Source organism: Hyperolius riggenbachi, chromosome 3 (assembly GCF_040937935.1).
Source record: "Hyperolius riggenbachi isolate aHypRig1 chromosome 3, aHypRig1.pri, whole genome shotgun sequence".
NCBI classification, from domain to species: Eukaryota; Metazoa; Chordata; class Amphibia; order Anura; family Hyperoliidae; genus Hyperolius; species Hyperolius riggenbachi.
This window is the reverse complement of record NC_090648.1, coordinates 364,208,341-364,223,125: the sequence shown is the minus strand read 5'-3', so window position 1 is coordinate 364,223,125 and position 14,785 is coordinate 364,208,341. Positions and strand designations below refer to the sequence as shown.

Here is a 14,785-nt window from a genome sequence, read left to right as displayed (position 1 = left end):
TGAGGCAAGACACGTCTAAGATGGCGTGACACCGTCGTACCTGGCATGCAGCATAGGCCCTGGGGAGCTGGGGCTGTGTAGCTGGAAAAGAGATCGCAGCACCAGTAGAGTTGAACTGCCACACACTCAAGGAGGAGGAGGACAGCGAAGAGGATGTAGCAGGAGGAGAGGAGGTGGCAGCAGGCCTGCCTGCAAGCCGTGGAGGTGTCAAGTTCCGCTGCACAGCCACGTACTCCTTGCTTGCCATCGGTCACCAGGTTGACCCAATGGGCTGTGTAAGTAATGTAGCTGCCCTGACCGTGCTTGGCAGACCAGGCATCCGTGGTCAGGTGGACCCTTGACCCAACGCTGTGTGCCAGAGATGACACCACTTGCCTCTCAACTTCACGGTACAGTTTGGGGATCGCCTTCTTACAGAAATAATTGCGGCCTGGTATCTTCCACTGCGGTGTCCCAATGGCCACAAATTTACGGAAGGCCTCAGAGTCCACCAGCTGGTAGGGTAACAGCATGGCGAGCTAAAAGTTCCTCCAAGCCAGCTGTCAGATGCCGGGCAAGGGGGTGACTGGCATTAATTGACTTCTTCCGCTCAAAGATTTCCTTCTCGGACACCTGGCTGCTGCTGTGGGCAGAGGAGCAGGAACAGCTCAAGGTGAGAGGCGGAGTGGAGGAGGGTGGCTGTGATTGTGAAGGTGCAAGGGAGAAAGCGGCTGAAGATGCTGCAACTAAAGGAGGAAGAGGAGAAGGAGGGTGGCTTTTCTTTTGTGTGCTGCTTTTGCTCAGGTGCTCTTCCCATTGCAGTTTGTGCCTTTTCTGCATGTGCCTTCATAAGGCAGTTGTCCCTACGTGGGTGTTGGCCTTTCCACAACTCAATTTTTGGAGGCAGAAAGAACAGATGGCATTGCTGTGATCTGAGGCAGACACATTAAAAAATTTCCAAACCGCTGTGCCCTCCTGGGGTGATGGCACTATGGTGGCATCAGCAACTGACATTGAAGGGCATGTTGGCTGGCTGTCCATAGGTGGCGATACATGGCGCCGGACACTGCCACCAGCTGTTTCTGACGACAAGCTCCCCCTGCTTCTTTCAGGAACTGGTCTCCTCCTACTCCTCTCTGACTCCCCCTCTGAACTGTCCCCTTGGTCATCCTGTCTCTTGGGATCCCACGTGGCATCCGTATCATTGTCATCATCATAATCATCCTGCCCAGGAGGCCGCAATAGCAGGATAGGGGGTGCTATTGTGGCTGGGAACGCGAAGAATCACTTGCGTTCCCATGCCTGTCGGCCGGTGATGGCGAAACCGGAGGTGGTCGCCGGCGGGTCCAGGAGCATCGGAGCGGGGCTGCGAGGGCACCGATCAGCTGCAGGGGGCTGAGGGAAGCCCCAGGTGAGTTAACCTCATTTTTTCTGCCTAACTTAAGTAACCCTTTAACAGTTGCCAGAAGTTCTAACAGGCAATTGTTATGGTAAATAAACCTATGTTGTGAGTATAATTGCAAAAAAATATTTAAATGACCAGGTCAGGGCTGGTGCACACCAAGAGCTTTTCTTAGCGTTTTTAAAAGCGCTTGGCTAATGTATTTGAATGGGATGGAGCACACCAGAGCGATGTGCTTTTTTTCCCAAATGCAGGTCCTGCAGCATTTTTGCTGATTTCTGAGGTGATTCAACCTCAATGTATAGGAAAGTGGAAAATCACCCTGAAAAGCGCTAGATCAGAGTGATTTTCTTTTTTGTTACAGAAGCTCTTCAGTCACAGCTCTACTGTACAAAATATAAAAAACGCTAGGCATACTTAGAAAATAAATCGCTAGGCACATGCCTAGAATAGCCTTAAAAAATCACTTCAAAAAACACTAAGGCCTTATTCACATTGTGTTCCGATTTACGTTAGCATTTTTGATGCTTTTTTTGTGATTTCCGGCGATTTCTGTGCATCGAGCTTTTTTGGTAAGTGTTTTTGTACGCGCTTTTTTGGGTGTTTCGCGATGTTTAGGTGCCCTAGGCCTTATTTTTAAAGGGAAAAGGACCTAAATATCCCAGAAACACTTCACATTTAAATTGACAGGGAAAAAAATCTCTTAACCTAATGCTTTTTGGTGTGTTTGCCCTTAGATGTTTTCTCCCCATCAAGATTACTTGTTTGTTTGCAGTGTTGTTATATTCTGCGAAATGTAAATACACAAATATATAATGATAATAATAAAACAGTATCAAATGTAATAAGAACACACAGTGATTATTCTTTATCAGTACTAGCATATAATACTAGTACTATGTGTAGCAGAGCGTTATTAAAAGTTTTGTTGTTTTTTAGATATTTTGAGCAGATCAATCATTTACGAAAACCACCAACCTGGCTGGCAATATTTAGCAATTGTAATGAGGCAGCAATGAACGTTCCCTAATACAATGCGCATGCGTTCTGGCACTGCTTGCGTTCCAAACCTCGTTGCTGGCTAACTCCTCTCCCCATTGCTGTGCCGTGATTGGCTGGGGAGGATAGAGTGGAGCTCAGTTTCCTAGCCGCATCAGCAGCATGGCCCTGATCCTCTTGCTACCTGCTGTTCTATACCAGCTATGTGCCGGTCAGCCGGGACCCCCAGACTCGCCTGGCAGGATAGGTAACACTGTGCATCGTGTCGTCCCCCTGCCTGTCCTATATAGAGCGTTGTTAGCTCCATCCATGCCTGCTGCAGTGACCTGTGATCAGCGAGAGAGCTAGTCTTATCTATCATTCATACCTACTTGCAATATTCGCATATGTGTTATATAGTGGCAGATAGCTTTACAGTTTATTTTGGCTGCTAAAAACTGCAAAGAAGAACATGCTCAGTCCATTTCACATATTGGTGAAATATTTGCTGTCACCTTTTCTGAGGGAAAAACAGCAACCTTCAAATGTGATAATGCTTTTTGTTTTGTTTTTTTCATTTGGCAATATGTCAGATTTTTATTTGCTAGATGGAAGACCCAGACAGCTGGAGGGGAAATGGCCTTGTATCCATGATTGTCAGGATGTTGTGGAATGCTTTCTGGTTTTCAAAGAGTGTGTTAAATGAAATGGATTTAAAAAAATAACCAGAGGACATGTGGAGGTTGACATATTTATTTCGTTTTAAACAATGCACGTTGCCTGGCAGTCCTGCTGATCCACTGCCTCAAATACTTTTAGCCATAGACCCTGAAAAGGATACAGATCAGGTGCTCTAACTGAAGTCTGACTGAATTAGCTGCATGAGTGTTTCAGGTGTGTGATTCAGACAGTACTGCATCCAAAGATATCAGCAAAGCTGCTGGCAACTGGTGTGGTTTAAAAGTAAATAAATATGGCAGCCTCCATATGTATCTCAGCTCAAGACCACAGAAGCCAAATATCTGTGTGGAGTTGCTACCCTTGTGCTAAAACGTTATGGTCAGTGAACCAACCCAGCCAGAGGGACTGCTGAGGCATTTATTAACACTGGTTCCTGGAATACAGTCACCAAAATTAGAGAAAAAAATGTAGGGCTTTTACATGGCGCATTAAATGCACCTGGTTGCCAGGATTAAGCATCTTGTGGTTTCAAAAAATGCAACTGTATGTGAGTGTTTGTGACCACAAGTATGTCAGCAGTTGACAGGCAGTGCGGTTATTGCCTGGTAAGAAAAACTGCAGTATGTAGTATGCAGGGGTGCCTGTTGCCTGCTCAGATGCACATGCAAGAGATCACCATAAATACTGGACACTTGTTGCCAGCTACAAGTGCCCTACATAGAGTAAATGCAGGAGTGGCTGACAAGCAGTTAAGTGCAGGGCTGTGGAGTCGGTACAAAAATCTTCCGACTACAGGTACCCAAAATTACTCCGACTCCTTAGTCTAATTTTCACAAAGGCTAAGGATTTAATTCAAAAATCATCCGACTCCGACTCCTCAGTTTACTGAAACCACCGACTCTGACTCCAGGTATCTAAAATTGCTATGACTCCTCAGCCCTGGTTAAGTGTACTGCTCTCAGCCATTCATGTGAAACAGCCCTGACCTGTTTTCCAGGGTGCACTTCATGCAGATTAAAGGGAACCCAAGGTGAGAGTGATATGGAGGGTGCCATATTTTTTCCTTTTAAACAATATTAGTTTTCCGGCAGTCCTCTTGATCCTGTGTCTCTATAGTTTTAACAATAGAACCGGAACAAGCATATGCAGATCAGGTACTCTTGCTTGTTCCAGGGTTTTGACTCGATACTATGTATGCCAGAAGATCAACAGGACTGCCCGGCAACTGGCATTGTTTACAGGGAAATAAATATGATAGCCTCCATATCCCTCTCAGCTCGGGTTCACTTTAAAGAGAACCCGAGGTGGGTTTGAAGAATATTATCTGCATACAGAGGCTGGATCTGCCTATACAGCCCAGCCTCTGTTGCTATCCCAAACCCCCCTAAGGTCCCCCTGCACTCTGCAATCCCTCCATAAATCACAGCCACGCTGCTGACAAGCAGCTTGTCAGAGCTGGCTGTGTTTATCGCTATAGTGTCAGTCTGCTGCTCTCCCCGCCTCCTGCAGAACTCCAGTCCCCGCCTGCATCCCTTCCCTCCCTGCTGATTGGAGGGAAGGGACGGGGGCAGGGACCGGAGCTATGCAGGAGGCGGGGGAGCAGCTGAGACTGACACTACAGATGTAAACACAGCCTCACAGCACGGCTGTGATTTATGAGGGATTGCAGAGTGCAGGGGGACCTTAGTGGGGTTTGGGATAGCAGCAGAGGCTGGGCTGTATAGGCAGATCCAGCCTCTGTATGCAGATAACATTCTTTAAACACACCTCGGGTTCTCTTTAAGGGATTGCGGTATTTGTACTGGTTTAATCATAAACTGCATAAATGCAGTATAAATGAAATGTTTACAATTAATGAATGTAAACTACCTTGGCTGCTGGTTTACTAGATATGGCTTTAGGGATGTCTGAGAGAGCTTTACCATCAGAAAAGCAGTAAGTTAAAAAGTACCTGTAACCTAAAAAAAAAAGTTACATAACCATATTTGCCACTGTATAAGACACAGTTTTGGGTTGATTAACTATAACAAATAGCGTGCCTTATTGGAGTTAACATCCCTTATTGGAGTGAGTTAACATGCCTTATCAGCGTTAACATGCCTTATCAGAGTAGCATAGCGAGCACTACGAACTTATGCCTGCTAATTGGCAATGACGAGAGCTCCATTCATCCTGCTCTGAGCCCCTGCATGTCCAATCATTTTAAAGGACATTATCCCCGCACTTTGATTGGCCCAATAGGCTGCCTGTCACTTGACAGGAAACTTGACAGGCAGCCTATTGGGCCAATCAAAGTACGGGGATAATGTCCTCTAAAGTGATTGGACCCGCAGGGGCTCAGGGCCATACGAGTGGAGCTCTCGCCATTGCCAATTAGCAGGCATAAGTTCGTAGCACTCGCTATGCAATTCTGATAAGGCACGCTATTTGTTATAGTGAATCAACCCCTTTTTCTCCCCACAAAATAGGAAAACAAAGTCTCAGCATCTTATACGGCGAATGCAGGGAGTCCCTGACTTATGAACGCCCGCAGATACGAACCACCTACTGGCTGCCATGTTGGGGATTCGCTGCATAGACTGCCTTATGTCCATGTGTGTCCACTCTGCCCTCGCTACCTCCTCTGTGTCTCTGCTCCCCCTCCTCCTCAGCTCCTTCCTGTGTCTCTGATTCCTGTCGTCGTCCCCCCCCCCCCCCCCCCCCGTTCTCTCTTCTGTGTCTCCGCACCCCCCCCTGTACTTGTAATGCAGTGTTGCGGCATGTTTTGCCTAATCTGCCATTCCTGCTGGGATCGCGGACCTCTTCCTTTCTGTGCCACTTGCTCTTGTGAATGGCTTGTGTTGATTGCATAGGTGGTTAGGTGGGGTTGCGGCAGGAGAGGGGCGGTTAGGGTTAGGCATGGATTGGGGCCGGTTAGGCATCAGTGGGAGGGGTAGGTTAGGCATCGGTGGGGGTGAGTCAGTTGAGGTTAAGCATAGGTGAGGGACTGGTTAAACATCAGTGGGTTGGGGGGTTTGGTTAGGGTCAGGCATCGGTTGGGGGGGTCGTTAGGGTTAGGCATCGGTAGAGGCAGGGCTCGTGTGAGAATAGGGTAAGGTTTACCGATAGTAACATTTACCAGTACATTATAATAGGAATTACCACTGCCCAATAGAAGAATTTCTGTAATCTTGCCAATATTCTACTAGCGGCTATTTCCAGGGGACCAAATTTTGCATAAATGGGGAATTGCTGTGTGAATATCCACATATTCCTGAGCATAGGCAGACGGGGAAGTACACATATGAGAGCACAGGCAGACGGGGAAGTACACATATGAGAGCACAGGCAGACGGGGAAGTACACATAGGAGAGCACAGGCAGACGGGGAAGTACACATAGGAGAGCACAGGCAGACGGGGAAGTACACATAGGAGAGCACAGGCAGACGGGGAAGTACACATAGGAGAGCACAGGCAGACGGGGAAGTACACATAGGAGAGCACAGGCAGACGGGGAAGTACACATAGGAGAGCACAGGCAGACGGGGAAGTACACATAGGAGAGCACAGGCAGACGGGGAAGTACACATAGGAGAGCACAGGCAGACGGGGAAGTACACATAGGAGAGCACAGGCAGACGGGGAAGTACACATAGGAGAGCACAGGCAGACGGGGAAGTACACATAGGAGAGCACAGGCAGACGGGGAAGTACACATAGGAGAGCACAGGCAGACGGGGAAGTACACATAGGAGAGCACAGGCAGACGGGGAAGTACACATAGGAGAGCACAGGCAGACGGGGAAGTGCACATAGGAGAGCACAGGCAGACGGGGAAGTGCACATAGGAGAGCACAGGCAGACGGGGAAGTGCACATAGGAGAGCACAGGCAGACGGGGAAGTGCACATAGGAGAGCACAGGCAGACGGGGAAGTGCACATAGGAGAGCACAGGCAGACGGGGAAGTACACATAGGAGAGCACAGGCAGACGGGGAAGTACACATAGGAGAGCACAGGCAGACGGGGAAGTACACATAGGAGAGCACAGGCAGACGGGGAAGTACACATAGGAGAGCACAGGCAGACGGGGAAGTACACATAGGAGAGCACAGGCAGACGGGGAAGTACACATAGGAGAGCACAGGCAGACGGGGAAGTACACATAGGAGAGCACAGGCAGACGGGGAAGTACACATAGGAGAGCACAGGCAGACGGGGAAGTACACATAGGAGAGCACAGGCAGACGGGGAAGTACACATAGGAGAGCACAGGCAGACGGGGAAGTACACATAGGAGAGCACAGGCAGACGGGGAAGTACACATAGGAGAGCACAGGCAGACGGGGAAGTACACATAGGAGAGCACAGGCAGACGGGGAAGTACACATAGGAGAGCACAGGCAGACGGGGAAGTACACATAGGAGAGCACAGGCAGACGGGGAAGTACACATAGGAGAGCACAGGCAGACGGGGAAGTACACATAGGAGAGCACAGGCAGACGGGGAAGTACACATAGGAGAGCACAGGCAGACGGGGAAGTACACATAGGAGAGCACAGGCAGACGGGGAAGTACACATAGGAGAGCACAGGCAGACGGGGAAGTACACATAGGAGAGCACAGGCAGACGGGGAAGTACACATAGGAGAGCACAGGCAGACGGGGAAGTACACATAGGAGAGCACAGGCAGACGGGGAAGTACACATAGGAGAGCACAGGCAGACGGGGAAGTACACATAGGAGAGCACAGGCAGACGGGGAAGTACACATAGGAGAGCACAGGCAGACGGGGAAGTACACATAGGAGAGCACAGGCAGACGGGGAAGTACACATAGGAGAGCACAGGCAGACGGGGAAGTACACATAGGAGAGCACAGGCAGACGGGGAAGTACACATAGGAGAGCACAGGCAGACGGGGAAGTACACATAGGAGAGCACAGGCAGACGGGGAAGTACACATAGGAGACCACAGGCAGACGGGGAAGTACACATAGGAGAGCACAGGCAGACGGGGAAGTACACATAGGAGAGCACAGGCAGACGGGGAAGTACACATAGGAGAGCACAGGCAGACGGGGAAGTACACATAGGAGAGCACAGGCAGACGGGGAAGTACACATAGGAGAGCATAGGCAGACGGGGAAGTACACATAGGAGAGCATTGGCAGACAGGAAATACACATAGGAGAGCATAGGCAGACGGGGAAGTACACATAGGAGAGCATAGGCAGACGGTGAGGTACACATAGGAGAGCATAGGCAGACTGGGAAGTACACATAGGAGAGCACAGGCAGACAGGGAAGTACACATAGGAGAGCACAGGCAGACGGGGAAGTACACATAGGAGAGCACAGGCAGATGGGGAAGTACACATAGGAGAGCACAGGCAGACCGGGAAGTACACATAGGAGAGCACAGGCAGACTGGGAAGTACACATAGGAGAGCACAGGCAGACAGGGAAGTACACATAGGAGAGCACAGGCAGACGGGGAAGTACACATAGGAGAGCACAGGCAGATGGGGAAGTACACATAGGAGAGCACAGGCAGACCGGGAAGTACACATAGGAGAGCACAGGCAGACAGGGAAGTACACATAGGAGAGCACAGGCAGACGGGGAAGTACACATAGGCGAGCATAGGCAGACGGGGAAGTACATAGATCTACATACTCGCTCCATCTGTATTTTTTGTAGATTTAGTGAGGAATTTATTATGAGGTCAATTGGAGGTATCAAAAAATGTTCACATACAGAATGATCTATTCATCCACTGATTAAAAAGCAATCAAGCTGATGTAATGATACATACACTTGATGGGGACCTGAATTGTATGATATGCATGTTAAAGAGGAACTTCAGCCTAAACAAATATACTTTCATTAAGTTACATTACTTATGTTATTTAAAATAGATAGGTAATATAATCTCTTACCCACCCTGTTTTAAAAGAACAGGCAAATGTTTGATTTCATGATGGCAGCCATCTTTTTGGTTGTAATGAGGTGACAGGGAGTATGATACACAGTTCCAACTGTCCTGTGTCCTGATCACCCCTCCCAGTTGCTAAGCAACGCGAACAACAGCATAGCAAATCCCATCATGCTCTGCACAGCATCAGGGAAAAAAGCCCGGGCTTTTTTTCTTTGATGGGTGGAGCTTAGATAAAAATACAGCAAAAAATGATGCTTTGGTAAGAAAAGCAAAGTTCTGATGCTGTGAAACTGGTAAAGAAACACCAAGCCTTTTCAGTTCTGCTGAGTAGATTTTTAGTCCGGAGGTTCACTTTAAGCTCTGTGGCGAATATCAGTGCTATATAAATACATAATAATAATAATTATCTCTATGTTGTAGCTGTGGTCGGTGCTGGCATTGGAGGCTCTGCCGTCACGTATTTCCTTCATCAGCAGTTTGGTCCCCAGGTGCAGATCGATGTCTATGAGGCGGAACGTGTCGGAGGCCGACTGGCCACCCTGACAGTGAATAGTCAGCTGTATGAATCAGGCAGCCCTTCCATTCACTCACTGAACTTACATATGCAGGACTTTGTCAAGCTGTTGGGTGAGTCTTTTATTTTCTTTATACGCGTTTATAAAAACATTGTGACTGTTGGCCACTCCTCTTCCAGTTCCAGGGCTGCCAACCAAAGTCTTCTAGTCTGGGACACAGTCTTCCATAAGGCAATGTGGGGCACCGGTCATTAAACCTGGGATTAGGAGGAAGCCATACCGTCATCTTCATTTCTGCCTATTAGAAAAGATTAAATAAGTACATGTTTTCATGACTTTGTAATTATTGATTCTATGGGAGGTTGAGGAGCCTTGTCTGAAAAATATCATAATTCCAGAAGTTAGGGTTGAAAGGTTTTATGAGGATAAGGTTACTGTTTTGGTTAGCTAAACTAGACTAGCACCTAATAGGCTATAGGCACACTTTGCACTCTTGGTTCTGGATATTCAGCGCTGATGCATCATGGGAGATTTTTGTTGCTTACATAAAGCTCAATAATTGAAAATACCCCCTGTTTTAAAAGGCTTTATTGGTAAAGGGCTTTTTGATACCCTACAAACTCAGGAGCTTATTAGATACTCAAATTCCAATGAAAATGGAAAAACACAACTGTTAGGGCTCGTTCACACTTCGCGGGAATCACGCGATTCCCGCTCACCACAAATCGCTAGCGGTTTATAAAAGTCGCTAGCCGATGTTAGCCTATGGCAGTGTTCTCACTGCCGTGATCGCGGGCGTTTTGCGGTTAGCATTAACCACAATCGCGTTACATGCATCATTTTGGCGGCGATTCCTGAGCGATCGCGATTAACATGTATACAACCGCTAATCGCGATCGCTCCTAATTCCTGAGCGATCGCAATCGCGGAAAAATCCCGCAAAATTCTAGCTATAATCGTTAGCGTTTTGCGATTTTAGATGTGAACGGAGCCTAATTCCTGATAACCTCACATGGTGCATAGTATTGTCAATAGCAGGAATTCTGTTTTCAGCAGTTTTCAAAGTAATATAAGCAGTATAAAAAGACTAATGCAATAACTGATGTAACTAGGGAAATGTGGTAGTTTTTTTTTATTTAGAGCATACATGAAGGCCAATTTGGATAAAACCTTAGATAGAGGGAAGCTTCTGGGTACTCCAGAGGTTTCCCCCATTCCCCTTGAGCTCGTTGTTCCAGCGCTGGGACCCTCTGAACCTATTCGCTAAGAGCTTTTTCAAATTACTTCCCAAGGCTGCACTCATGTCTGTGTAGGAGCGCGGCCGCACTGTGCCGTAGCATGGAGCTGCTCATGCATGGCTTTTTCCTGCATGCTACTGCTCAGGTGTGTGGCCGCCAATGTGCCTGCACAGGAGTGTGACTGCTAAGAAGAAGAGGGTCCCGGTGTAGTGTCAGATAGTGCTCCCTATCTGCTATGACTGAAATGGTAATCTTCCCACCTCACAATTCCATGCCCCTGCCTGACATCACTATTTCTGTTGATGGTACTACAATAATGCCTGTCCCCCAGGCTTTCTGCCTAGGTGTAATACTGGACTGTAGTCTCTCATTCAACACACACATTGACAAACTATCCTCCTCTTGTCGTCTCCATCTAAGAAATATCTCCCGCATCCATCCTTTTCTCACACAGGACACTACATTTTTGTCTGGACTCTCTTCCCCTTTTGTCTCACAATGCTATATATTGTGTGTGCACATCTTCCACCCCTAAGTAAAAATATGTACGGTAGTTGATTTGTTCACTGCATCAGTGTTAATCTGCCATTGCCTTGTATTGATAACTGTTGTATTGGTTATTTTGTAGTGTTATACCCTGTATTCTGGTGTACAACGCCACAGAAGATGCTAACACCTGTGTTCTCCCCAGGCTCTTTTAGTCGGGTGCTTCACCCAGCTTATTTTAGTGGGCACCTGGCTGTCATCAGCTTGCCTCCTAATCCTCCTCCTATGCTTTAAGCAGTGTTGTGTAGAGAAGCCCCAGCCCTACATTCCTCTGAGGCGCCTCACCCGGGCTACTTTTTCATGCCTCACGGCTGGAAAATATGTCTGAGGAGAACACTGTCACTGTGCTATATTAATTAATAATAATAATAATAATAATAAAATAGCGCTCCCACACATGCGCAATACATTGTTCCATCTTGAGGCCGAGGGGCCAAGGGTCCTGGTGTGCAGTGTACACTATCCAAGTGGACATAGAATATAAAGTTGTCTGAGCAAAGCGAGGACCGAGCTCAAAGCCCAGAGAGTGAAGTGATGGGACATTGATTCTACTTACCTCACTGATCTCCTATAGAGGAAGCATTATCAGAAGAGGGAGCGTTGTCTGATATTACACCAATGAGCAACAGTGGGCTCAAGATGGATCGAAAAAACCGCTGGAAGATCCAGAGGATCCTCTGAGGTGAGTATCTAACTTTTTTTTTTTTTTTTTTGAAACATCACAGGTTTGCCTTAACACATCCTGGAGTTCTTGCTTACCGCAGAGATGGCTTAAGTGACAAATATACTTTATACTTTCCTATAATGCAGGACTTAAACATCGGAGAGAGGTCCCTGGAAGGAGCGCCATTTTCAATGGAGAACAGTTGGTTCTGGAGGAAACAGACTGGTACCTCCTCAACCTCTTCCGGCTGTGGTGGCACTATGGGATCAGCTTTCTGAGACTTCAGATGTGGGTGGAGGAAGTTATGGAAAAATTCATGAGGTTTGTCATCTGTCAGATGGTCTGTATGATTGCCTGTGAGCTCCAGAATACATTGAATACTGCAGTAGTCGGAGCTAGAAAACAAAGCATACTTCTAACTTCCACTTATTTCATCCACTACTGTTTGCTGGTATTGGGTGCACTTCTGTTTGCTGCATAAAAGGCTTTCTTCTTTGCCTGTTTAATGCATTGTGGGCAGCATGGTGGCGTAGTATATAGCAGTGTTTCTCAACATTTTATTGGTATGTACCCCTTTTAAAACCCTGTACTCACCAAGTACCCTCAGCATAGTAAACATTATCACTAGTACCCCTTGCCAAATATATATTTAATTGCAGTACATTATAATTGGTTCTAAACAATTTCCAAGAGTTTACTACTGCTTTTAATTAGCTAAAATACTCATTTGGAATTGTTTAAATACGATTTCTAATTTTCTAAAACTCCTAAATTTGTTATGCTTTGTTAAGTATATAAAGCCAGAGTACCCCTGCAACCATCAGAAGTACCCCCTGGGGTACGCGTACCACACGTTGAGAACCTAGGGTATATAGCACCCTTGCATTGCAGTGCTGGGCACTTAGTTAGGATCTGGACCAGAACACTATATGCGCAGTTAGTATGTTCTCCTGTGTTTGCCTGGGTTTTCTCCAGGTACCCCGTTTTCCTCCCACATCCCAAAAACATACAAATACAAATGCTCACTAATGCTGGGTTTTTTTTGGGGGCAGATAATTTCAGACAGTTCGATCTGATTTTAATCTTTTTTTTTTGAATCTTTTTCTCATGAAAGTGAATGGAAATCGATCGTAAAATCAATCGGCTAGCAAATCAATCGGCTAGTAAAAATAAACAGTGTATTCCCAACATTAGACTCCATGCCTCAGGGGGGCCCATATATTCCCAACATTAGACTCCATGCCTCAGGGGTGCCCGTGTATTCCCAACATAAGACTTCATGTCTCAGGGGGTGCCCGTGTATTCCCAACATTAGACTTCATGCCTCAGGGGTGCCCGTGTATTCCCAACATTAGACTTCATGCCTCAGGGGGTGCCCGTGTATTCCTAACATTAGACTCCATGCCTCAGGGGTGCCCGTGTATTCCCAACATTAGACTCTATGCCTCGGTATCCCCAACATTAGACTCCTTGCCTCAGGGGGGCTCATGTATTCCCAACATTAGACTCCTTGCCTCAGGGGGGCCTGTGTATTCCCAACATTAGACTCCTTGCCTCAGGGGTGCCTGTGTATTCCCAACATTAGACTTCATGCCTCAGTGGTGCCTGTGTATTCCCAACATTAGACTTCATGCCTCAGGGGTGCCCGTGTATTCTCAACATTAGACTTCATGCCTCAGGGGTGCCCGTGTATTCCCAACATTAGACTTCATGCCTCAGGGGTGCCCGTGTATTCCCAACATTAGACTTCATGCCTCGGGTGCCCGTGTATTCCCAACATTAGACTTCATGCCTCAGGGGTGCCCGTGTATTCCCAACATTAGACTCCATGCCTCGGGGGGCCCATGTATTCCCAACATTAGACTTCATGCCTCAGAAGTGCCCGCACCAATCACTGGTGTTGAGATTAACAGGACCTTGACAATACCACGTAAAAATGCAGAAGATGTCGGCGCTATATAACTACGCAATAATGATAATTGGACAACAGCTCTGTCACCCACTCTCACAACCCCTTGCTCTGTTTGAGGTAACGGTTATAGTGGAGACTGTGGAACAAAATAGCTGCAGCTAAACAGTTAAGCACTATTTTATTGTTAATTTATATAGCATTGACATTTTCCGCAGCACTGTACAAAGTACACAGTTCTGTCACTAACTGTGCCTTACACTTGAATCCCTACCATAGACAAATATGTCTATCGCAGGCCAATTTAGGGAGGAATTAATGAACTTATCTGTACGCTTTTGGGATGTGGGGTTAACCGGAGTGCCCAGAGGAAACCCACGCAGACACGGGGAGAACATACATACTCCATTCAGATAGTGCTCTGGGCGGTCAGGTGCCCTTACTCCAGCCATTTCTTGTAGGACAGACCTTCAGGCTGCAATCTGTATGAACTGCATGATGATGCTGAATGACATTGCAGCCACTGTGCCTGCAGAGCCTTCCACTGAAGTTCTCTTTTGATCATTCAGGATTTTTTTTAAATTTACACAGCCAGTTGTACAATTTTATTGCGAATATCTTGCATTTGCTGTTTTACAAGCACATCGTGTTTTATTCAGCTGTATTCCAAAAAAGCAAATGCATAAAACCGTGTGGATTAAATGTAGTGCAACTGCAGTACCAATAATGGTGCATTTCTGTGTTGCATTTCAAAGGCCATTTTCTGCACTAGTTAGCAATAAAAACGTTGTAAAACTAGCTGAAGAAGTCTCGTGACAAAACTTGGGTGTTTTTTTTTGTTTTTTTTTACTAAGCTACGAGATGACATAATTGGACCTCAAGAAAATAATGTTGTTTGCAATGCCGTGACAAACGAAAAAAAGTTCTTTGCACTTCCACTCCACGGAGAAA

At 46.8% G+C, this 14,785-nt stretch overlaps 1 protein-coding gene across 1 annotated transcript in view; it reads left to right on the top strand.

Annotated features, from left to right (window-relative positions):
• Positions 1–2,518: 2,518 nt before the first annotated feature.
• Positions 2,519–14,785, top strand: part of PCYOX1L (prenylcysteine oxidase 1 like) — a 31,180-nt gene continuing 18,913 nt past the window's right edge. Inside the window, exons 1-3 of the mRNA XM_068272879.1 lie at positions 2,519–2,627; positions 9,383–9,589; positions 12,072–12,246. Of these exons, the coding sequence (XP_068128980.1) occupies positions 2,543–2,627; positions 9,383–9,589; positions 12,072–12,246 (467 nt within the window). The 5' untranslated portion in view covers positions 2,519–2,542. The remainder of the gene's footprint in view (positions 2,628–9,382; positions 9,590–12,071; positions 12,247–14,785) is intronic.